Source organism: Notolepis coatsorum, assembly GCF_963971535.1.
Source record: "Notolepis coatsorum genome assembly, chromosome: 8".
Taxonomy (NCBI): Eukaryota; Metazoa; Chordata; class Actinopteri; order Aulopiformes; family Paralepididae; genus Notolepis; species Notolepis coatsorum.
Window position 1 is genome coordinate 146306234 of NC_140172.1, and position 25280 is coordinate 146331513.

Here is a 25280-nt window from a genome sequence, read left to right on the forward strand (position 1 = left end):
AGGTAAGAGCTATCGCGAGGAGCAGTGTGAGGCCTTCAACGGCTTCAATCTGAACACCAACCGTCTCACGCCCTCGGTGGTGTGGGTGCCCAAGTATTCCGGGGTGTCGCCCAAGGACAAGTGCAAGCTCATCTGCCGAGCCAACGGCACCGGCTACTTCTACGTCCTGGCGCCCAAGGTGAGCAGCAGCAGTGCGACTCACGGGCTTTGATTGATTGAATTGATTGAAAACGTGTATTAACAGATTGCAGAATGGGTACAATACAGTACAGCTCAATACTAACAAAGAAAAAGGTATGCATCTTCTTGTCTAACTCCAGGGTTCCCAAAATGTTGGAGTGTTAAGCTACATACCTTTTTGTTCTCTGTGCATGCAGTAGGAGTAGGAAGACGCACACCGTTAGCCTAGCTTAGCGTCAGTCACTGGAAATAGGTTTCTCCATTAGCCTAGTTCCCAACGTCTTCCTACTCATACTGCACGCACAGAGAATAAAAAGGTATGCATCTGCTTGTCTAACTCCAGGGTAGATGGCAAATAAGCTAATTTCCCAAAATGTTGGAGTTTTCCTTTAAGGGGATGCAGACCAGAAGAATGCTTTCGTCTTGTTTACATCAGGGTCCTCCATTTTCAATCCGTCAAGATATTTATGACATACAAGACATACAAATATACAGTACTGTGTAAGAAAAAGAGATCATATAAAAATATATACATCCGAAGGGGAAGAAACTGTACATTGGAGGGGGTTGGGTGGGTGGGTGGGGGGGTTTGGACATTTACCGGGGCCAGTTTTTAATTGCAGCCCCCCGTAGGTGCTCTTTGAGAGCGGTTTTAAAAGTGGGTAGTGATTCACATTCCTTTACGGCTGTGGGTAGGGCGTTCCACATTATTGTGGCATAATTGCGAAACGTGTTTAGTCCCTTGTTTGAGCCGAATCTGGATTTGTGGAGCTCCCTCTGGTGTTGTGGTCATGGACTTCACTGACCTTTAGGAAGTATTTCGACATGTACCTGGGTATCTTTCACGCATCTTTTGAGTGTACTGTACTGTACATGGTCCTCATACCGAGAGATCGTAAATCGTACTGATAACACCTGTCCCTGTCTCCCTTGGGGTACCTTGACATTTGGACATGTTTTGGTCATGTCGCACTAGAGCCCCAGCAGGTCATTCATCCAATCAGGTGCATTCCACTAGAGCCCCAGCATGTCATTCATCCAATCAGGTGCATTCCACTAGAGCCCCAGCATGTCATTCATCCAATCAGGTGCATTCCACTAGAGCCCCAGCATGTCATTCATCCAATCAGGTGCATTCCACTAGAGCCCCAGCAGGTCATTCATCCAATCAGGTGCATTCCACTAGAGCTCCAGCATGTCATTTATCCAATCAGGTGCATTCCACTAGAGCCCCAGCATGTCATTTATCCAATCAGGTGCATTCCACTAGAGCACCAGCAGGTCATTCATCCAATCAGGTGCATTCCATGTGAGGAAATGGGAAGTCGGGAGGGGATACATGCACGCAACGTGTGAACAACAACATCCATTTAGGACCCGCAAATTCTTTTTTTATCAAATACATTTTTTATCAGCATTTTTTTTTAAACGAAACTCCACAGCACGCGATACATTAACAACAACAATAAATGTAAAAAAAACTTTAAACAATAAATTCATTAACACTTTGAGAGCCAGCCGTGTTTTTCTATTTACTCCCTTGAATGCCCAAGGCCACTTCAATGTTAACGTTAATATCGCCTAATCTATGTTTTAAATTATGGCTATGTGTCTAATCTGCCTGTCGCATTATCAATGACCTATTTCCAGTCAACATTGTCGAAGCAGATTGTTTTTTTATCGGTTCATTTCGTTTTCACTGAGAAAAAAGAGGTTTCCATGATAATCGCCTTTTACTGGAATATTCTAGAACGTTGTCATTGTTCGGCCTATTTATGAATCGTTTTCAAATAAACGCTAGATTATCGATAGTATATGTGTATGCATGCACGCTCGTGGCGCCCGCTGAAAATCGCTTCTCCTATTTCCTGACGGCGCGCATAGTCAAACAGCCATATCACATAATCACATAAAAGCTTATATATCCGTGAAAACGAGTCTGATTATCCTTAGACTTGTAACATAGATTCCTTACCTGAGATCAGATGATATCCAAATGGTTAATTCCAATTCCTGATCGCCATTCGAAAAAATCGCTCCTTTTAGTGATCCACTGTGTATACAGTAAAACACATATTCCCCGCGGCTCCGAGAGTCCAGCATGAAGCTGGTAGATGCCGGCTGCGTGAGTGAGAAGTAAAATGTGGAGTGCAGGGTTTTTTTTCTCATTCAATTTCATTGAGTTCAATCCAAAAGGGTGAATTACCACCTGGGAGACGATAGGGGGCGCTTTTTTCACATCTGAGCGCCTGAGGTAGTTAAATTTCCAACGGTAGACTTGGTTGATGAAATATGATTTCAGATCGCTAAAAAAATAAAAATAAAAAAAATACAAGAATTCTCGTGAGTGGGCATTCAACCCGCGGGGGGTAAACCCGAGAAATCTCGGGCGTGGCATGCAAAGTGTTAATCTATCATTTATAATCTTTTGGGGAGAAAGCTATACTTTTATTCTACACCTTGCTAAAAGCTCTGTGGATGTATATATATTTTCTTCTAGATACAAATATCATCCATAGCATCAACAAACGGTTCCATCATATTCCCTATAGTGAAACGTTCTTTGAAACGTTCTTTCAAAGTGCCTTACAGTACTTGTCTCACCAGCTTCAGGCTTGTGTGTGCTGCCTACCCATCGAACAAATAACATTAGAAATGGATAGGAATGGTCTGCTACAACAAGTATGTTCAAGTTTCAAGTTTTCAAGTTTTGTTTTATTTGTCACATATGAGGTACATGTACATTACAGTGAAATGCTTGGTTCTGTATGAGCCCCCTGAGATTGTGCTTCATACAGTACAAATAAGTCAAAAGAATAAAGACCAAACACTATACAAAATATACAATATACAAAACTAAATGCAAAAATGAGGTAGAGATGTAGTGCAAAATCGTTGAGTAATAAATAGATAAAATATATTAAACGTTATCATATATTAAACATGTTCAAATATGTTATCACAACATTAGAGAATCGGTGCAACGGTAACTTAGTTTCCTGTTCACTGTGTGCGCTGCCGTGCCGCTGACCTCAGGTCTGTTTATTTCCTCCTGTCAGCCATGCTGAGTTATCAGTCACGTTCTGCACACAGGCTGGATGTGGTGCGTGAGTGAGGTCTCTCTGGTTGAGTGGCTGTGGTCACACAGTGGTCATGTGATCAGGGGCCACGGTGGAGCTGAGAGGAGAGGGTCAACCTGCTGGGATACAAGGGCCTGAACACACGGACCCGACCCACAACCCAACCGATTTACATACTAGGGCCTTTACCCAAGGAGCCCATGTGCTCCTAGATTAGATTGATTAGATTAGATTGTACTTTATTGTCATTATCATTAGCATACAACGAGATTTGGGACTCAAGTTTAAGGTGCAGTAATAAAATCACAAGTAATAAAAGAGAAACATAAAATCCTATACAGAAACATTAACGGAACCTAAACCAAATGCGTCCACATTTTTATAGGATTCTATCACATTTTTATAACAATAGCACCCTGCGCGTGTTTTCATTGAGGTTTCTTACAAATTAACGATGCTCTATGTTGTCCTTTATATGCAGATTATCATTAGAATCTTAAATTGTACCATATGTCCCCCTTTAGACAACATATGTAACGCTACCAGCGCACTTTTGGTAAGATAATTAGTTGACCATCCGCGGTCGCTATACCGAGGTCGCAGTATTAGTTTACCGCTGTTCAGATCACGTCGGAGAATATAGACACATCCCAGTGACCTGCGACCTGTGCTAACGCTCTTGGGAAATGCAGTGTTGTAGTTTTCAACATTTTCACATTTTAATTTTAAACCAATGCTGCCATCTACTGACAACATAAAGTGTTGTCTAATCGTCACCTGGAGAGCCACTTCCGTATACTAGCGTCGCCCCAAACCCATTCTAGAGATTCCCATTTTTTACTGGGAGTGGGGCGTGGCCGTATTTGGTCCCAGACAATAAGAGTGACTGCAATTGGTCACCGTGACGTTAAATGCTATACAATAAGACAATGTTACAGTCCTGTACAATATACAAAATAACAACAATATACAGAATACACAATACACAAATAACAATCACAGTTGTTATCCTACATGGGTATCATTTGGATTTGATCAATTCCGGTTCTAGTTATCGATTCCGGTTCTTTTGAAATCTCTGTTCTGATTTCTAATATTTCTGGTGGGGGAGAAAATTCTATATCAAGAACCAAAACTATTCTACCTTTCATTCTTGGCAGATTTAGGCTCTAGTCAGTCAATTGTGAACCATGACATGAAGGTATCTTTTTCTCTTAACCTGCTGTAACTTCGCCTTTAGTTTTTGTCATCCGTTTCTGATGCATTATGACAGGAATATATCAAAGGAGGCTTATTCAATTAATTAATAATATAGTTGTGGATCATAATTTACTGGCAGCTTGTAGGACGTCATCTTGACTGGCAGCTTGTAGGATGTCATCTTGACTGGCGGCTTGTAGGACGTCATCTTGACTGGCGGCTTGTAGGACGTCATCTTGACTGGCGGCTTGTAGGACGTCATCTTGACTGGCAGCTTGTAAGACGTCATCTTGACTGGCAGCTTGTAAGACGTCATCTTGACTGGCAGCTTGTAGGACGTCATCTTGACTGGCAGCTTGTAGGACGTCATCTTGACTGGCAGCTTGTAGGACGTCATCTTGACTGGCAGCTTGTAGGACGTCATCTTGACTGGCAGCTTGTAGGACGTCATCTTGACTGGCAGTTTGTAGGATGTCATCTTTACTGGCAGCTTGTAAGACGTCATCTTTATTGGCAGCTTGTAGGACGTCATAAAAAACTGTATTGCACATTGCATTTTACACACTGCTAAAATGTGTACATTGCTCATCACACAACATACTTATTTTGGAACTGTACATAGCCATTTTGTCATTTAAATTTTATATAGTATAATATCTACATCCTGATCTGCAATGCACACTTTTTAGAACTGTATATAGTCATCTTTATTTTAGTCATCTTATTTTATTCTATGCTAAATGTATTGTATTGCACTGCACACTTTTTAGAACTGTATATAGTCATCTTTATTTTAGTCATCTTATTTTATTCTATGCTAAATGTATTGTATTTTTATTATTGGAAGCTGCTATGGTCGAGGGACCACAATACATAGATTGCTGTAAAAATACTGAAATAAGTGACAATAAAGGAATCTGAATCTGAATCTGAATCTGAATCTTGACTCACACATGTGCTCCCAAATTACTCTTTCTATTCGCACGACTCTATTTTTAGCCGCAAATGCGAGTGAAACGCTTGCATACATCTTCTGAACCCAAAACAAACGTAACAATAGAAACCCAATTTCCTCCCGGGAATTAATTCATGGGATTATTCTATTATCTTTCAAAAAAGAAACTCTTGAAACTGAATCTGACACTAATCCAAGCAATTAAGTGAGAAATGTGGCCCGTTCTAACCCAAACCTCGCCGGGTCCCACTGGCTTCAGGCATACGAGCTGTGCCCCGTGGACAGCTGGGGGATATGAACTGTTAAGGTGCCAGACCAGAGACCCGGCAGAAAACAGCAGAACACAGAGTGCAGAGAAAACCCAATGCTGGGTGTATTTATTGAGGTCTGAGAGCATGTGATCCAATCCAGGGTGAGCAGGGGTCCAGGGTGAGCAGGGGTCCAGGGTGAGAAGGGGTCCAGGGTGAGAAGGGGGTCCAGGGTGAGACGGGATCCAGGGTGAGAAGGGGGTCCAGGGTGAGAAGGGGTTCAGGGTGAGCAGGGGTCCAGGGTGAGAAGGGGTTCAGGGTGAGCAGGGGTCCAGAGTGAGAAGGGGGTCCAGGGTGAGACGGGATCCAGGGTGAGAAGGGGGTCCAGGGTGAGCAGGGGTCCAGGGTGAGCAGGGGTCCAGGGTGAGAAGGGGTCCAGGGTGAGAAGGGGGTCCAGGGTGAGCAGGGGTCCAGGGTGAGAAGGGGTCCAGGGTGAGCAGGGGCCCAGGCTGCAGCGGGGGTACAGCAGACAAAGGTTCAGGGCTGGGGTCAGGCAGAACTGCAGAGGGGCTCGGGAGGTAGAGCAGAGGTTTCCCGGTTCGATTTCCGCTCATCCCGGGCAGCGTGTCGAAGTGTCCTTGAGCAAGTCACTTTACACCCCTAATTGCTCCCGATGAGCAGGTTGGCACCGCCGTCGGGTGTGTGAGTGAATGAGTAAAATGTGAGGAACAAATTGTAAAGCGCTTTGGATAAAAGCTGTTAAATAAATGCAACTATTTACCATTTAGAGACAGCCTAGGAGAGAGAGAGAGAGAGAGAGAGAGAGGGATGTAACAGACGAGCGACAACAACTACCTCATTTGCAATTGCACCTTACCTCAAAGTTTTGTACCTCATTTTCTGCATTGTACCTCACTGTTTACTCTTTTTCACTCAGTGTACTTAGACTGTACCTAGGTTGTACTTTAGTTTGTATATTGTACTGTATATTGTATATTAGGGCTGAACGATTAATCGATTTTAAATCGAAATCGCGATTTGAAATGATGCAATTAGCAAATCGCAAAAAAAAAAGAATCGCAAAATTATTATTATTATTATAATTTTTTTTCTTTTTCTTTTTTTATTTAACCAGGAAGTTTGGGAGAGGGAGTTAAGGGGTTTTAGATTGTGTGTTGTGAAGTTTAGACTTCAGAGAGGGAGAGTAAAGTACAGAAAAAAAGGTACCGTTGGGTACCGGTATCAATTCCCAGGTAAAAAGAAACATTTTCAGGCTCGGTGTCCCGAAAAGACCCATGCGTAGGCCAGATGCAAGCCGCACTTTACAATAGACCTCTGTGGGGCTGCTTAATATTTTTTTTATATATAATCGCAAATTTTATCGCAATCGCAATATCTGTCCAAAAAAAATCGCAATTAGATTATTTTCCAAAATCGTGCAGCCCTATTGTATATATGTATTGTATATTCCTCTTTGCTTACTTTTTTTTTTACTGTATGTAGCACACACCCTCGGGGGCTCATACAGAACCAAGCATTTCAACGTAAAGTACATGTATTTTATTGTGATAATAATTAATAAACACACTTGAAACTTGTAACTTGATATATATCCATGTGTTCCAGGTGGTGGACGGGACCCCGTGCTCTCCAGACTCCTCGGCGGTGTGCGTCCAGGGGAAGTGCATCAAGGCGGGCTGTGACAACAAGCTGGGCTCCAGCAAGAAGTTTGACAAGTGTGGAACCTGCGGAGGCGACAACAAGGGCTGCAAGAAGGTGTCGGGCCGCTTCACCAAGCCTATGTGAGTAGTAATAATAATAATAATGATAATAAACTTTATTTGTATTGTTTGATTGATTGATTGATTGATTGAAAACTTTATTAACAGATTGCAGAATGGGTACAATACAGTACGGCTCAATACACACAATTGTTAAGGGGATGCAGACCAGAGAAAGACTTTCGTCTTGTTTACATCAGGGTCCCCCATTTTCAATTCATCATAACATTTATGACATACACGACATACAGATAAACAGTACTGTTACAGCCAGACATTTATGACATACAAGATGTACAAATATACGCCTCAAAAATACATTACTGTATAGCACCTTGCATACAAGAATTGCAGCTCAAAGTGCACTTTACAGAAGCAAAAAAGACAAGCACAAGTGACTTTTCGTACAAAACTTGTAAGTCGCTTTGGATAAAAGCGTCACCTAAATGACAAAATGTAATGTAATGTAACGTTCAATCAAATAAAATAGCCCTCATTTACAGTAAAATAATCACAGTGTTGATCTAAGTAGTCTAGGTGGCACAACAGAGCAGCGTATCGCTCTAAACAGAATAAAATAATGCTGAATTACTGTTTAACAGTTTAAAACCGTCTTTACCCACTTTCTTTGATAGCCACACAGTTTAAAACCTGACAGTAGAGTAGAGACCCCGTGCTGAGAAAGGCACACGGAAACGAAGACGTTTGATAAAGATATCTAATTGTCTGCGTCGACTCAAACCAAGTAAAATTCTGTGGAATAAACACATGATTTAACTTAGTCTAAATGATCATCACATTACAGGTTTAATGTCATTAATCGCTTGAATAACACATGAACTTAAAACGAAAAAGAAAACTGGTAAACTTTCCTCTTACATCACAACACTGTTGGAATGGAATCTTGGAACCTATTCTACACGTTCAAATGACTGATTGGTTCTAGTGTTCCTCCAGTTTTCTCAGAACTAGGAAAAACGGCCTTTTTCCTTTGATGCTTCCAACACCTGGAATGTCCTCTGATTGACTCTGAAGCTGAAGGTTCTTCCTTCTCTTGCTGCATTCAAAAGTATGATCTCCTCTCCGACCACTGTGTCGACCTGTAAGTGTCTTAGCTGACTTGAAATTGCTGATAAACCATGTCTTGTTTTGAAGCTCGTCGTCACTGTAAATTAGGGTAACCTCAGTGTCATACAAGTTGCAATAAAAGTTTGAAATAAAATGAAACAAAACCAGAACTTTTGACTTGAACTGCGTGTGACAATTAGCGCCGATCTTTGTGAATTGGAGTGTTTTTGCAATGAGTCTCGCATAGAAAGGGGCACATTTTCCACCCATATTACCTCATTTAAATACACGCAAATAGCACGGATGCACAGAGACGCAATGATGATGGCAACGCAGTTAGTACGGTATTTCACCCTTTGCCAGTGCTTTGTGAATAGCAAGGTTTGTTTTGGGGTTACTTTCACAGGCTTATAGTGTCCGAAAAAGCCATGCAATCCCTTTGTGAATTCGCCCCACAGTAAGTCTTACGAGTTGCAATAAGGTTGAAAATGAAATGAAATGAATAATAATAATTATAATAAACTTTATTTGTATAGCACCTTTCATACAGAAACTGCAGCTCAAAGTGCTTCACAACAGAAAAAAGCATAAAATGAGCACATAAAGTGCAGACATATAAAATCACAGTGTTTCACATTAGGATCTAACATCCCAACAGGCCACCTTGTTTATGGTTTGATTCAGGTAATAATAAAAAGAGTAAGATAAAATACACAGAGTAAAATAGTGCAATAGTGCAGTGCAATAAAATAGTAGAATATAATAGATACACATTTAAAAAAAAAATTTTACAGTGCAATAAAATAGTTCTGGATTACTGTTCAAACAGTTCAAAATCGTCTTTACCTTCTCTGTTTGGTATCCACAGTTTAAAACATGACAGTCTCTGAATGAATGAATGAATGAAAAACAGAAAACCTTTGACGGATCGATGTGTTTTTCTCCTCCTTCTGTCGTCCCAGAAACGGCTACAACTTCGTGGTCATGCTGCCGGCGGGTGCGGCCAACGTGGACGTGCGGCAGCGCGGCTACAAGGGCCTGACGGGCGACGACAACTACCTGGCGGTGAAGAACGGCCACGGCCAGTACCTGCTCAACGGCAACTACGTGGTGTCGGCGGTGGAGCGCGACATCATCGTGAAGAACAGCCTCCTGCGCTACAGCGGCACCGCGGGCCTCGCCGAGACGCTGCTGGCCGTCACGCCGCTGGGCGAGGCGCTCACCGTGGAGGTGCTGTCCGTGGGCAAGATGACCCCGCCGCGCATCCGCTACTCCTTCTACCTGTCGCGCGGCGAGAGCAAGAAGGAGGACCGCGTGCTGCGGAAGGAGAGCCGCGCGCGCTCGCACAACAGCGTCCTGGCGGCCGAGGAGGAGGCGGCGGCGGCGGTGGCGAGGGACGGCGGCGGCAAGGCCAAGGCGGGGGGCGCGGGAGACCTTCTGAAGAAGACGGGGGCGTACGGGGGGGGACCCGTCCCGGGGAAGTGGACGGCGACGGGCTGGGACGAGTGTTCGGTGACGTGCGGCGCCGGCTTCCAGAGGAGGATGGTGCAGTGCCTGGGGCCCGACGGGGAGCTGGGCTTGGACTGCGGGAGCGCGCCGCGGCCCTCCGCCCTCAGGGTGTGCGGGGACCCGTGTCCCGTGTGGGACGTGGGCGAGTGGTCGCCCTGCTCCCGGACCTGTGGCAAGGGCTTCAAGCGGCGGAGGTTGCAGTGCACCGCGGAGACGCGGACGCCGCTGCCCAGGGACCACTGCGCGGGCACGCGTAAACCTCAGGAGCTGGACTTCTGTAGCCTGACGCCGTGCTAGTGACACTAGAGGACACCCTGAAGAACCCCTTTGAGCACCCCATCTCGAATGGACCAGACACGCGAAGACCCAATGAGAGTCTCATTTTAGTATCGAGAACTCTTGCCTATTCGGTGCCTCTATATTCCACTTGAGACACTGGGAGCTGGTAGAACCGTGGTTCTCGACCTTTCTTTTGTGTCAAGGAACACCCACGTTGCTACACCGTAGGCCGTGGACCCCCCCCCCCCCCCCCCCCCGTTTGATGAGATTCTATCTTAGGGGGCCCCCGTCTGTGAAGATTTTTGTTGTTACTCTCCATGTTGCAGTTGAGGAGATTACAGTGGAGACAGTGAAACCCGACGATCAGAGTCGCTCTCTCTCGTCGGGATGACTTCTAGAGCGAGTGGGGAAAATAGTGAGATTGTGTAAACTATGCCCCAATTATCTGGGGGCCCTCCTCCTGGAAGTGCCTCAGGAGGACCCCCCGAGGGTCCCCAGACTCCATGTTGAGAACCTCTGTGGTAGAAGGTGGTGAAGGACACCGACACAGGGGAGAAGAAAAAGAAAATAATAATAATAATAACAAGAGAGGAAGTGAGAAAGAGAGAGAGAGAGAGAGCGAGGCAGGGTACATTTTGGTGTTCTTACTCAGAGGAAGACACGGTACTCTCTCTCTCTAATCGTATAACACCTTAGGAGGTCACATGCGTTTTTTGGTCAAACCCTTTTGGAAATGTTTTGTAAATGGACTGCGTTTTATATACCGGCTTTTTATCCAAAGCGCTTCACAACTTACAACACACGACTCATGCCTCGCATTCACCCGTTCACTCACACATCCACGGCGGAGGCGTCCGTGCAAGATGTCAGCCTGTTCATCGGGAGCAGTTAAGGGGTTAAGTGGCAAGGACAAACAGGAGCCGGGAAATCGAACCGGGAACCTTTCGATTACCAGACGACCGCTCTACCTTCTGAGCCCACCATTTTTCTTCACTTTTCTTCACTTTCACTTTCACTTTCCAACGTTCTGCCATGATGTCATCAAACGGGAGCTCCGCCCACAATGCTATTCAGAACGCAGTGGCCCTTCCGTTCTCGGGCCACTCCCCCCCCCCAGAAAAGCTAGAGCCCGATACTTTCAACTGGTAGAACAAACAACCGCTCAAATCGTAGCCAACCCCTGTAGCCACACAATGGCGTTTGTCGGTTGATGATTTGTTGGAGAAAACGCCTGTGAAAATGGCGTTGGCGTTTTTCATTCAAACGGCTACTCCTCTTAAATAGGAGCCAACGACGAGGTCTTTGGATCCAAATGTTTCCCAGAGTTTCGACTACAACCGCGTGAAATCGGATTATCCGTTCCGTTTGGGACTTTGGAGTTTTTAACCAAAAGACGACGGGGTGCGCCGTCACCTATTAGGAATTCAACGCGGCCAAAGCGGCAGGAGCGCTCTCTGCTATTTACACTCAACTCAGAGGCTCAACAGAGAGCGTTTTCCCGCGTTCGCTCTCCGTCGACTGGTGCGGAGGCCGAGGCCTATAAACGACGCGGTCGAGGACGCGACTTGCGGAAGTAAACGACTCACGGGGGTTTGTTGTCGTCGAGGCCTGACGATGTCACGTTGATGACCTCATCTGACTGTACCCCATATTTGCTGTGAAGCCAAGGAATTGACTAAGTCTGGATCCTTATTCTCTCCGACTCCTCTGCCCCTCCCCCCTCCACACATTTAGAATCTTTATTTATGTCCACATGAATACAATGTCTAAAGGACACAAATATTATCAGTGTCAGTTCACACAGGAAATTAAGTGTATGCAAACTCACTCACTCACTCACTCACAGAGGACAGACCCAGTTCAATCAGCTCTAGCCTTTCATGTAGTTTGTTTCTCATCTCTTCAGTCCTTTAGAAGCGAAGCACCTCATCGTCCGGCGATGTCACTAACTCACTCAGTCAGTGACTCACTCAGACAGTAACTCACTCGGTAATTCACTCACAAGTGTTCCGGAGCGGTGGTTCAACTGGCACGGCGCTTCATGGACATTCCTCGATGAAGACGGGAGAAGCCGCGTACCGTCTCGGTGAGGTGTCGTTTTTCTTACTCCCAACTAAGGCCGGTATTCAGCCGAAGTACAAGCGGCTATTCCAGATACTTCCGAGTGGAGGTCCGTGGTTCTTGCTCCGAGAGCTTCGTCTAAAAAGGACCAGACTCTAGTCGTGTTTTTCCGCGGTGGGAAATAATGACCACATTTCTCAGTAACGGTAAAAGATTATGAAGAAAAAAAAACCAAGTGTGAATTCGCAATAGACCACACGTACGTGCATGTATAGATCAAATCGAATCCAATGTATTTGTAAAGCCCGAAATCACAAGGTAATGCCACCATGGGCTGTACGTAGACGTCTTTTTAAACAAGTCAAGAAGAAACATCACAAGAAATCAAGAACAAAAATCCACCATAAAATCCAAATATGCGACACTCCCAGACATTCCCCAATGAAGATAAGGAAAAACTCACTAAAGACCTAGCAATAGGAAAAAAGCACCACAGGTGGCATGGAGGAGAGAAACCTCAGATGGGCTGTTCAAAGGGGATCCCCCAACTTGGATGTCGGTGATAATATAGTGTTGCTATGGATGAATGGATAGATACATGCATGTATTTATACACACACACGCACACAAAGGTTTGGTCATGTGACGTGAATGCGTTTATAAGTTATGTGCCTTTTTGTTATAGGCCACTCCCACTGCCACTCCCCTTTTCGGACAATCAGCTGTCCTTTGGGTCATGACGAACCTTTCCACAAAATCTCGTGCAAGTCTGTGAATCCATTTGTAAGTGATGTGCCTTTTTGCAATAGGCCACTCCCATTGCCACGCCCCCTCTTATCCAATTGGCATGAACACACATACCTTTACACAACCAATCAACTGACAGAGCGACCTATAGAGCTGCTGGTCGCAGCTATAAAAGTATGACTTCATTTTTGTATCAAGGCAAATAAATGACTTGGAACCCACATGGTCATTTTAAAGGGATAGTCAGGATTATTTGCCATGAAGTGACATGAAATACTGGCCCGTAGTGTCATCGATGTGTAACCATTCGAGTACTGCTGTCAGAGGCCTTGTAAGTTTCCTACAGCATGCTTCAGACTGACATGAACTAGCCGGAACTAGCCTCGGAGCGTAGTGGCTGCGTACACACTGGGGCTAGTTCAGAAGATTCAAGCATGCGGAATGCTCGAGGACCAGTGTTTTCTGGTGTGGATGGTTGAAACTTTTGTCGACATATTATTGTGGTGTAGATTTGACACTTTTTGTTTTGTTTTGAGACGCTGTTGTTTTGTAAGCTCTATGTTATGCATCGATTACACGACTGCCAGGTATTTCATAGCTCTTCAGAACTATCCCTTTAACCAGAGCCATCGTCTTCTCAGATGACTCCACATCATTCAGTCCGTCATGTATGTCTGGCAGACAGTAGCCATAGATGCATTGTTATTAATGAAATTAAGTGGAGGGGAAAGCTGTCAGGAAATCTGTGAGACGGTAAAAGAAAAAAGAAAAAAAGATGAAAAAGAAGTTTAAAAAAAAAATTATAATAAGTGTTCCACTAGACAGCCTTGTTCACATGCCAGAGAGCTGTTCTGTCAATACACTTGATAAAAATCCCTGTAATCTATTCTTATTATTCTTGTTTTGGTTCTTAAAGCAACACGCCAACATTATGGGAAATGTGCTTAACGTCTTCTCCAGAGTCCGACAAGAAGATGATACCAATGTCCTCTCTGTTGCGTTCAGTAGGAAGCTATCCGGCTGCAAGCTAGCCTAGCTTAGCTCAAATGAATGGAAGCGGATATGGACCAGCTAGCCTAGCTCAGCACAAACGAATGGAAGCGGATACGGGAGAGGTCAGCTAAGCTAGGTGGACCGTATCCGCTTCCGTTCATTTGTGCTAAGCTAGGCTAGCTTGCGGCGGGATAGCTTTCTACTGAACGCACAGAGAGGAAACTGGTATCTATCTTCTCGTCGGACTTTGGAGAAGACGGTAAGCGCATGTCCCATAACGTTGGCGCATTCCTTTAAGGTAGGCCTACATTGTCCATCTAAAAGATGGTTCCTGTATTACTTGGAATTTGTATTAGTGTTTTTTTTGTTTTTGTTTTCTTTCCTCAGCTTTTGCACTTTCTACAGCAAAAGAGTTCATGACCTGCATAGGCTGTCTACTTGTATACTATGTATACATCCATTCGGTCATGTGCAAATAAGTAAAAATGTAAATAAATGTTATTTTTCCTCCATGCGGCCATCTGTAATTTTCTTTGACTTCAAGGTATTTATTCCAAATAAAGTCAGTGACAAACCCTTGTAATGTATACGTCTGTGTTTCCCTCTGATCTCCTCCACTTAGTCTGTTATTTCTACTCACATCATGAGGGATAAGAACATTCAGCCCCTGCTATTCTATCCCATAATACAGTATATTTTCACTGATACTAATTACGTATTCGTTACTGATCAATTATTAATTGTGTTTCAAACATTCTGGGCTAGATCCACAAAGAATGGATTGCACGGAGCAAGTTGCACCCTTACTTACAATTCATTATGAATTGAAAATGGGGGACCCTGATGTAAACAAGAGGTTTCAGTAGTCTGAACAATCTCATATCAACATGTCAACATATTGAAGGTTCCAAGCCACAGTCTAAGGAGAATCGGGCAGCCTTTGCAAACTATGAACACACTACGGATGGCCATTAGGGAAGCTAGATCTCCCTCTTAAGCCCGGAGCCCTATTTTCTGAAAATCCGCCTAAAATACACACGGAATATTGCTCCACTTCTACAAGGTCCATTTGCATATTCTTGGTATCTAGGGACATCTATGGACCTCAGTGAATGTATTCCCAGTGTCAGAAATATTGTGTCTATTACTAGGCTTGCTTAAATTGTGATGAAACAAAGGAGAATATGAATTATGATTTTTCTTTGCATATTTGACAGTGAATAACACCATGCTAATAATGACCAGACATGAATAACTGCCACTGATCTCGTTCAGTACCTTCTTGAGATCATGTGAACAAAAAATCTAAGGAAATGAATAAAGGGAAGATGATTAAACAGAAGGTTATGTAGATACAGTACTGAATTCTCCCATCCGGACCAATGCAATCTGAAATATTATTATAGAATATAGAATAGCAGGCTTATAAATGACCTTATTATAGCCAATTCGCACATTTATATATATATGTATATGTATATATATATGTATATATATATGTATATATATATATGTATATATATAAATGTGCGAATGGGCTATAATAAGGTAATTTATAAGCCTGCTATTCTATATTCTATAATAATATTTCAAATATACATATACATATATTACATATATTATCTTTCAAATGGCCGAGTTCAATTTGGATTTAGTATCACTAGGCGTGCATAAGAACAGATAATGAAATCTACTGTAAATACTGTAGCTTTTTTATTTTGATCAGGGTGCAACCGTTTTGAAACTAATTTCAAATCTAATTGTTGCTGCATGCTAAAAATAGGGAAGATAAACTAACTGCGCTTCAATATATGTCAATAACGTTAAGTGTTGTGGTTTATTATCCCGAATAATAAGTTATTAACCTGTTAAGCATTTTATTTATCATAAGTCGATCAATAAAGACCATATTAGATCCCCAATATTATTATTATTATCATATCATGGGGTATCATTGGAAAGCCACACTCATTGGCTACAACCCTGTACAAAGATTTCCGAGATCGCCAAATGATTGACGGAGCTAGAGCCCCGGGAGTTGGGGGTGGTAATGTGTACTTTGGCGTACTTTGGGGCACGCCTCACATATCGGCATGTAACTCGAGAACCGCTGAACGGATTTTGTCACCTGAAAGGGCAATCGACAGGCAACAAATAGGGCTTTAATTCTTTCTATATTAAAATAAATGCACACCCGAGCCACTAGAGGTCAGCAAAGTGACATCGCAAATCGTCCTCATGAGGGCCGACATGTTGAGAGGATTGTTTTTTTTATATATTTTTTTGTAGCCAAGAGTAAAGACCATAACCCTATCAGAACAGTAGTCAAAGTGTATATTTTCATTTTTACCGATGTTTTATACGATTTATCGGAAATACGAATTTATCGGAAAAATGCTAATTATATCTCTTTTATCGTAAAACCGCAACGAAATGACTAAATCCAGATTCAACCCTGCCATTGGAAAGAGGAGCCTTTACCCATATCCATAGATGTATGATTTGGCCATAATAAGGTCAAGTTCAAGGTCAAATATGAATTCATAATTCAAATCGATTATCATTTATTACTGTATCTACAAATCCTTCTGTTTAATCATCTTCCCTTTATTCATTTGCTTAGATTTTTTTTACACTTGATCTCAAGACGGTGGTGAATCGGCTCAGTGAGCCTAATCAAAAGGACCTCAATGTTTTCATGGTGTTATTCACCGGCACAGATGCAAAAATAAATCATAATTTATATTCTCCTTTTCTTCATTACAATTTACTCAAGCCTAGTAACAGACACAATATTTCTGACACTGGAAATACATACCCCCAGGTCCCTAGATGTTCCTAGATACCAAGAACATGCAAATTGACCTTGCAAAAGTGGAGCAATCTTCCATCTACTTAGGCATGTACCTTTAGGTGAAATTTCTGAAAATAGGCCTACAGCTTAAAAAAATATATTCTTGCAAAAGAATCAAAAAGAACCGATAAGAGTATCGATAAAGTACCGAACTGTTAAGCAGTATCGAATCGGTAAGAGTAGTAGTATCGATAAAATCCTAACGATCCTAACCCATCCCTAATGAACACTGTTAATACACTGTTATCAATGAAAGAAGAAATGTTTGCAGCTGTGGTAATACTTAAGTTGGTTCATTATAAAAGATACAAACCTGAAAACAAAAGCACTTAAATGTTAAATAAAAGGACCACAGTAATGAGGCAGGAGGAACATATTTCTTTGCCCCTAGTGAAAAAGCTTAGCGCACACACACACACACACACACACACACACACACACACACACACACACACACACAGGGCCGCCTGGGAGAAATGCGAGGCCCTGTGCGAGATTTAAACGCGAGCCCCCCCCCCCCCCCCCCCCCCCAAGGTAAAAAAAAATATATATATATATATATATATATATATATTTTTTTTTTCATACAGTCAACATATTCGTAAATAATAGCGCTGCCCGAGGCTGGGCATGATACAGTCAACATATAGCAAGAGAGAGAGCGAGAGAGAGCGACCGTTCTACAGTCAATATACAGTGTACAGAGAGAGAGACACATTGGAAAGAAATTGAAATGCTATTTGGCCCTAAACAGAGAGTACACAGTGGCAGAATACCTGAGCACTGTGACTGAAGATCCTTGACTAGATACAGACTCAGCGAGCACAGCCTAGCCATCGAGAAAGGCCGCCATAGGCAGACTGTGTGTGTTAGAAAGAGAGAGAGAGAGAGAGAGCATGTGTGTTAGAGAGAGAGCATGTATGAGAGAGATAAGCAAAGATGACCCCCTAAAGGATATTCAACTTTTAATGAAAGAACAAAACAGAAGGAAAAGATAACTTCACAAAGGCAACATGAATATACATAGATCCAAAAGGACAAAGATCAACACTTAAATCCAAAGAGAAGAGGGTCTATACCAGAGAAAACAAAGCAGCAAGGAGCCAATGGCCGACAGCTAAAGGCTAGCCAGGTAGGCTACTGACACCAGGCCACACACAGCTTTGGCCAACGGCCCAACGCTACCCAAGCTACACAAACGACCAAGACAATGAATTCACACACAGCACATGTCGTATCTCCAAATGTTGTGAAGTAACATATGTTTTGCCTGGAAAAAAACATCGTTATTAACAAAACATTCGGGAGGGGAAGGAAGGAAGAGTGGGGTAATGTCATGATTTTCATTAATTTTACCTGCACCAAGGAACGCAGGGCGAAAGGCCGCAACACAGGTCTCCACGTTGACGAAAGGCCTCTCGCTGGCGGGACAAAAATAACCCCCTGCTATTCTCACGGCTAATGTCAATGGTCGTAGCACAAGCTAACAGCTAACTCAAGGCTAACTGATAGCATCAAACGAACGTTCCCAGCCGAGCGCAGCCGGCAGCTAACGTCGTAGCTAAACAGCTAACTGGCTAACAGTTAGCTCAACCAGGCTATCGCTAACCATTAGCTAACGCAGAAGCAAGCTATGCGGCTACATACAGGTGCTGACACCAGGCCACACACCGTTAGCTACTAGTAGTACTACAACAGCTAGTCGGCCAGTTTAGCTCCAGAGAGAGAGAGAGAGAGAGAGAGAGATGTCCACGGTGGGAATAGAATAGAGTTAATAGAATAGGTTAAAAACTCACCAAACGTCCAAGAGGATGGAGACAACCGCGTGGAGTTGACGAAGTTCATCTGCCAAACGACCATCCTCTTCATCTTGGCTGTATGCGCTGTCTCTAGGTTAGCTAACGCTAGTTAGCCTTTAGCTAAGCTAGCTACTAGCCGACATCATCATGGCTATACCATGACAAGGCTCCGGCCATTTGTCCCGCCAGCGAGAGGCCTTTCGTCAACGTTCCTTGGTGACCGACCGACTGATAATGACCGACCTCTTTCTTCGTCTTGGCTGGCATAACTAAGCATAATAGTCAAAAGCTGCACGCGCGAAATAGTCAAACGCAGCTGACTCACGCTGGCGTACTACACATGATGTAAGTAACCACTCCCTTCGTTGAAACCAATAGTATGTCTGCTGCAGAGCCCCAGAGGCTGAGCTCCAATAGTGAGTATGTCTGCAGACCCAGGAACAAGTCAGACACATTCTACAAACGTGTCTAATGTGAAATATATAAGCATATAAGCAAAACTAGATTTTAGGTCTGTGATGAAAAAGGGCCTCGCGGGAAGGGGGGCCTCGCAAAAAAAAAAAAAAAATTCCCTGCGAGGCCCTGTGCGACCGCACTGCTCGCACACCCCCTGAGGCGGCCCTGCACACACACACACACACACACACACACACACACACACACACACACACACACACACACACACTCTACCATTGATCTCATTCTCCAATGGACTTACGACAAAAAGGGCTTTCTCTTAGGGCCATTTGAGACCTTTTCGGGCAAGACATGAATATAGACAATATATTATAATATAATATTAATTATATATGTTTTATTGGGACGGTTGGTGAATCCCAAAATCGGGCCGAAAAGGTCTCAAATGGCCCTAAGAGAAAGCCCTTTTTGTCGTAAGTCCTTGGAGAATGAGACCCAAGTGCGATAGTGGATCAGGAGGCAGAGTGTTCGTCTGGTAATTGGAAGGTTCGCGGTTCGATTCTGGCTCCTCCCACCAGCGTGTCAAAGGGTCCTTGAGCAAGACCTTTAACAACTAACTGCTCCTGATGAGCAGGTTTGCACCTTGCATGGTTACCTCTGCTGTCGGTGTGTGTTTATGTGAGTGAATGGGTTAAGTTATAAAGTGCTTCGGACAAAAGCGATATATAAATGCAGTCCATTCATAACTACTGCCTGGTGACACACACTTAACATTCCCGTCACATGTTACTGTACATGTTATAACTGCTGCCTGGTGACACACACTTAACATTCCCTTCACATGTTACTGTACATGTTATAACTGCTGCCTGGTGACGCACACTTAACATTCCCTTCACATGTTACTGTACATGTGCTCATGTTTTCATGTTAAGGACCCCACATTGAGAGTTAATAGGCCACCCCTGGAGGTCCCCGGACCACACTTTGAGAACCACTGTCCTTGAAAACCTTGATTTGATCAAACCAACACACTGATTGTGATTTATTCACAGAAATGACGAATACGGAAGTGAGGTTTTTATACTGTATACTGTACATATTATTTACACAAACTATGTTCATATGTGTATGCATTGGTATGTGTGTGTGTATGTGCATGCACGTTTGCATGTGTGTGTGTGCTTGCCGCCTTCGTATATTTGCCTGTGTGTATATTGTTGTTTACTATGTAATCATTGTTTTACTGTAGCCTACCATGTGCTTGCATGTATGTGTGTGTGTGTGTGTGTGTGTGTGTGTGTGTGTGTGTGTGTGTGTGTGTGTGTGTGTGTGTGTGTGTGTGTGTGTGTGTGTGTGTGTGTGTGTGTGTGTGTGTGTGTGTGTGTGTTGTCAGGTGTCCAGTATCTCTCAGTGAGGAGAGAGGAGAGGTAGCCTCCATATAGAGTGAGATCTGCAATCTGCTTGGGTTGGGGGTGTAAGTACTCATATTATGTGCATTACACAAACTAAAAACAGATATTGTCAGAATTACTAGAAGAAAGAAACGTCACCACCTTTGGCTGATAGTCATTTATTAATTTCTTAGGATTTCTTTTGGACTGGTCTAATAAATGTTTAAAGGAAAACTCCAACATTTTGGGAAATTAGCTTATTTAACATCTTTCCTGGAGTTAGACAAGAAGATACATACCTTTTTAGTCTCTCTGCATGCATTGGGCTTAGGGAATGCCTGGACCGTTAGCCTAGCTTAGCTTCATCACTGGAAGTGGGGCAGACATCTAGCCTAGTTCACTACAGTCAGGAAATATACATGTAAACATGTTGTGACCTGTGTATTTACCATGTCTCCCAGTCACACAAGTCACACGAGTCTCCCAGTCACACAAGTCACACAAGTCTCCCAGTCACACAAGTCTCCCAGTCACACAAGTCTCCCAGTCACACAAGTCTCCCAGACACACAAGTCTCCCAGTCACACAAGTCTCCCAGTCACACAAGTCTCCAAGTCACACAAGTCACACGAGTCTCCCAGTCACACAAGTCTCCCAGACACACAAGTCTCCCAGTCACACGAGTCTCCCAGTCACACAAGTCTCCCAGTCACACAAATCTCCCAGTCACACAAGTCTCCAAGTCACACAAATCTCCCAGTCACACAAGTCTCCAAATCACTTGTGTGAGTGGGAGACTAGTGTGACTTGTGTGACTCATGTGACTTGGAGACTAGTGTGTCTGGGAGACTTGTGTGACTGGGAGACTTGTGTGACATGGATACTTGTGTGACTGAGAGACTTGTGTGACTGGGAGACTCATGTGACTTGTGTGACTTGGATACTTGTGTGACTGGGAGACTTGTGTGACTGGGAGACTTGTGTGACTTGGAGACTTGGAGACTTGTGTGACTGGGAGACTTGTGTGACTGGGAGACTCATGTGACTTGTGTGACTTGGAGACTTGTGTGACTGGGAGACTCGTGCGACTTGTGTGACTTGGAGACTTGTGTGACTGGGAGACTTGTGTGACTGGGAGACTTGTGTGACTTGTGTGACTTGGAGACTTGTGTGACTGGGAGACTTGTGTGACTGGGAGACTTGTGTGACTGGGAGACTCGTGTGACTTGTGCGACTGGGAGACTTGTGTGACTGGGAGACTCGTGTGACTTGTGTGACTGGGAGACTCATGTGACTTGTGTGACTGGGAGATGTGGTAAATACACAGGTCACAACATGTTTACAGGAACGTTTTGGAGTTGTATTTTGACTGTATTTGCAGTATATTTCCTGACTGCAGTGAACTAGGCTAGATGTCTGCCCCACTTCCAGTGATGAAGCTAAGCTAGGTCCAGGCGTTCCCTTAGCCCAATGCATGCAGAGAGACGAAAAAGGTACGTATCTTCTTGTCTAACTCCTCCTCCTCCTCCTCCTCCTCCTCCTCCTCCTCCTCCTCCTCCTCCTCCTCCTCCTCCTCCTCCTCCTCCTCATCCTCCTCCAGGGGTCACTGCAGGGCGCCACGGGGAGCGGCATACTGGCTCATGTTAGGCAGGCCATGCATTATGCAGCAGCTTAGGGCACCGCGCTGGATCTCCATGTCCTCGGCTACAGTCCACTTGTCGCTGCTCTGGTCGTAGCGCTCCACGTTGGAGATGGAGGTGAAGCTATCTAAGCCTCCGACCACAAAGAGCAGGCCGTCCAGCACCGCGATGCCAAAGTTGCTGCGGGGGCTGTGCATGGTGGGCAGGGCGTGCCAGGAATCAGTCAAGGGGCTGTAGGCCTCCGCGCTACGCAGGTCATTTTCATTGTCTAACCCTCCCACCTGAGGACAGGACACATGAGAGGAATGTTTTAGTATGTGGTTAAGGCAGGCAGACACTGTATTAATCCACTTAGGGAAATGAGGGCATCACAGTAGCATTGAAAGTCAAATGATACATATCTATAAACATATCTAGTATAAAACATTTGTCTCCCTGTGCACCTACCACATAGACTTGTCCTCCGTACGCAGCGACTCCCACTCCTCTACGCCTGCTGCTCATGGGGGCGATCAGAGTCCACTGGTTAGTGTCTGGGCTGTAGCGCTCAGCTGTGAGCAGAATCTCCGCCCCGTTGGAGCCACCACAGATGTAAACCTGTAATAAGAAAGAATATTCTAATTTAGTTTATATATTCCATTTTATTTCATTCTACTTTAATTGTATGTTAATGTTGATGCACCAAAGGACCCAGACAACTTTTTTGTATGTGCAAGCTTACTTGGCAATAAAGACATTTATGATTTTTTTATTTTTTTTTATTGATCTTTTTCCCCCTCCTTTTTCCTTCGATTTTCTCCCATCCCAATGTTAGTCGTTATGCCAATTCCCAATCCCCTTCCTGGTCGCTGCGCACAGTCCCCCCACAGTCGGTCTGGGAGAGTGGAGGCTATCACGTGCTTCCTCCGACACACGTCTAGCCAATCAACCCCTTCTTTTCACCTGGCAGCGCGGACTCTCACTGAGAGGGTGTAACGTGTGGAAGGATCACACTACCTCCCTTAGATCCTATCCACGCTGAGCAGGCGCCCCGACCGAACTGTAGGATTCGCTGTTTACAACGACCCGGACCCACCCCGCCAGCTTTCCCACCCTCTAATACAGCCAATTGTATTAGTGTGAACGGCCAGCCAAGCTGGTGACAACGCCGGAGCTGTGAGCTGGATTCGAACAGGCGAATCCAGCGTCTCCGGTGTTGGTGACGAACGCAATCTCCGCTACGCCACCTGACCGCCCCCGACATTTATGATTTCTGATCTAACGTTCCTTGTGTTCATCTACCACCTTGTGTTCCTCAGTTCCACCCACCTTGTGTTCATCTACCACCTTGTGTTCATCTACCACAGGGGTCCCCAAACTTTTTCCTGTGAGGGCCACATAACGTTTCCCTTCTCTGGTGGGGGCCGGGGTCAGTTTGTAACAGAAAAAGTGTGACGATCACAGGGGTGCCTAAACGTAAACATTTATTGTTTTCCAGAAAGCCACACATAACCTAATAATAATAACCCTTTCCGGGATCGTCACAGAAAAAAAATTCAGGAAATAAATAATAACACTATTCATGAAATAAATAACACTATTTATGAAATAAATATACAGTACCTACAGACCACCTAGCTCTAGCTCTGTACCATTTAAAAGCACAGTGCAGGACACACTCAAAGGTTATCGCACCTCAGAGATGGCAGTGGACATGTATGACCGGACAAAGGCCATATGTAATGGCCTTGGGATTGAAGAACATACTACCAGCCAAAGGAGGAAGCAGAAAAGGATGGACGAGTATGTAGTTGAGTCATCTTGTGGCACAAGCTCAGATCTCAGCTCAGGAGATCAGCTGAGACAGAGACTGTTCTATCCAGTCCTCGACAGAATGCTGCAAGAGCTAGAGAGCAGGTTCTCATGAGTTGGGGAACAACTTATGAGAGGCATACAGGCATGTTATCCAGCCTCAGACCAGTTTCTCTCAGCGGAATTGCTGCAACCCCTCACCACACATTACAATATCCAACTACTGCCAGAGGAGATCACAGTTGCAAAGTGTTTCCTGGCCAGGACAGGCAGAGATGCAGTCCATACTATCCAAAGTGTCTTTTCCCTCCTGGATGATAATAATAATGCATTTTATTTATAAGGCGCCTTTCAGGACACACAAAAAAAAGTCCACAAATCGGTGAATGAAAAAATTATAGGATCAAATGAAAACTACTACTAAAAATGGATTTTTAAAAGTACTAAAAACCAACAAATTATTATTATTTTTTAAAGCTCCGGGCTCTAGGGGGCTGGGCCAAATGTGGAGGCGGGCCGGATCTGGCCCGCGGGCCGTAGTTTGGGGACCACTGATCTACCACCTTGTGTTCATCTACCACCTTGTGTTCATCATCTACCACCTTGTGTTCCTCAGTTCCACCCACCTTGGGTTCATCTACCACCTTGGGTTCATCTACCACCTTGTGTCCCTCAGTTCCACCCACCTTGGGTTCATCTACCACCTTGTGTCCCTCAGTTCCACCCACCTTGCCGTGGAGGGCTGCTGCCCCTGCAGCGCTCCTGTGCTCCAGCATGGGTGAGATCACTGTCCACTGGTTGGTTTCAGGCTCGTAGCGCTCAGCGGTGTTCAGTTGCACATGTCCGTCGTACCCTCCCATGGCGTAGATACAGCCATCTAACGTGACCACGCTGAGGTGACTGCGGCGTGAGTGCATGGGAGCCACCTGCAGCCAGCTGCGAGTGACAGGGTTGAACCTGCTCACACTGCTGACATGCTCTGCCTCGCTGAAGCCGCCGACGCAGTAGACCAGACCGTGGAGATAAGCGGTGCCGTGGAAGGCCCGGGGACTCTCCGAATCAGTGCTCACGTCCATCCATCCACCGGCTCGGATATCGTAAGCCTCCATGACATTGGTCGTGCTGTTGCCACTCCAGCCTCCGATGGCCAATAGGACCTCCTGGGGCAGGCGTGGGCGGGTCAGGGGGTTTGGGAGCCTGTCGGAGCCAGGGGGGTTCAGGACGCTGAGGATGAGGGCCCTGCAGTCGTGGCTGTCCCTCACCACAGGGTTGTTCTGGACGTTG

At 44.6% G+C, this 25280-nt stretch overlaps 1 protein-coding gene across 1 annotated transcript in view; it reads left to right on the plus strand.

Moving 5' to 3' along the window:
- adamts15a (ADAM metallopeptidase with thrombospondin type 1 motif, 15a) overlaps positions 1 to 14613 on the plus strand; it is a 50490-nt gene extending 35877 nt beyond the window's left edge. Inside the window, exons 6-8 of the mRNA XM_084320898.1 lie at positions 3 to 178; positions 7290 to 7465; positions 9475 to 14613. Of these exons, the coding sequence (XP_084177024.1) occupies positions 3 to 178; positions 7290 to 7465; positions 9475 to 10318 (1196 nt within the window). The 3' untranslated portion in view covers positions 10319 to 14613. The remainder of the gene's footprint in view (positions 1 to 2; positions 179 to 7289; positions 7466 to 9474) is intronic.
- The last annotated feature ends 10667 nt before the right edge of the window (positions 14614 to 25280 follow it).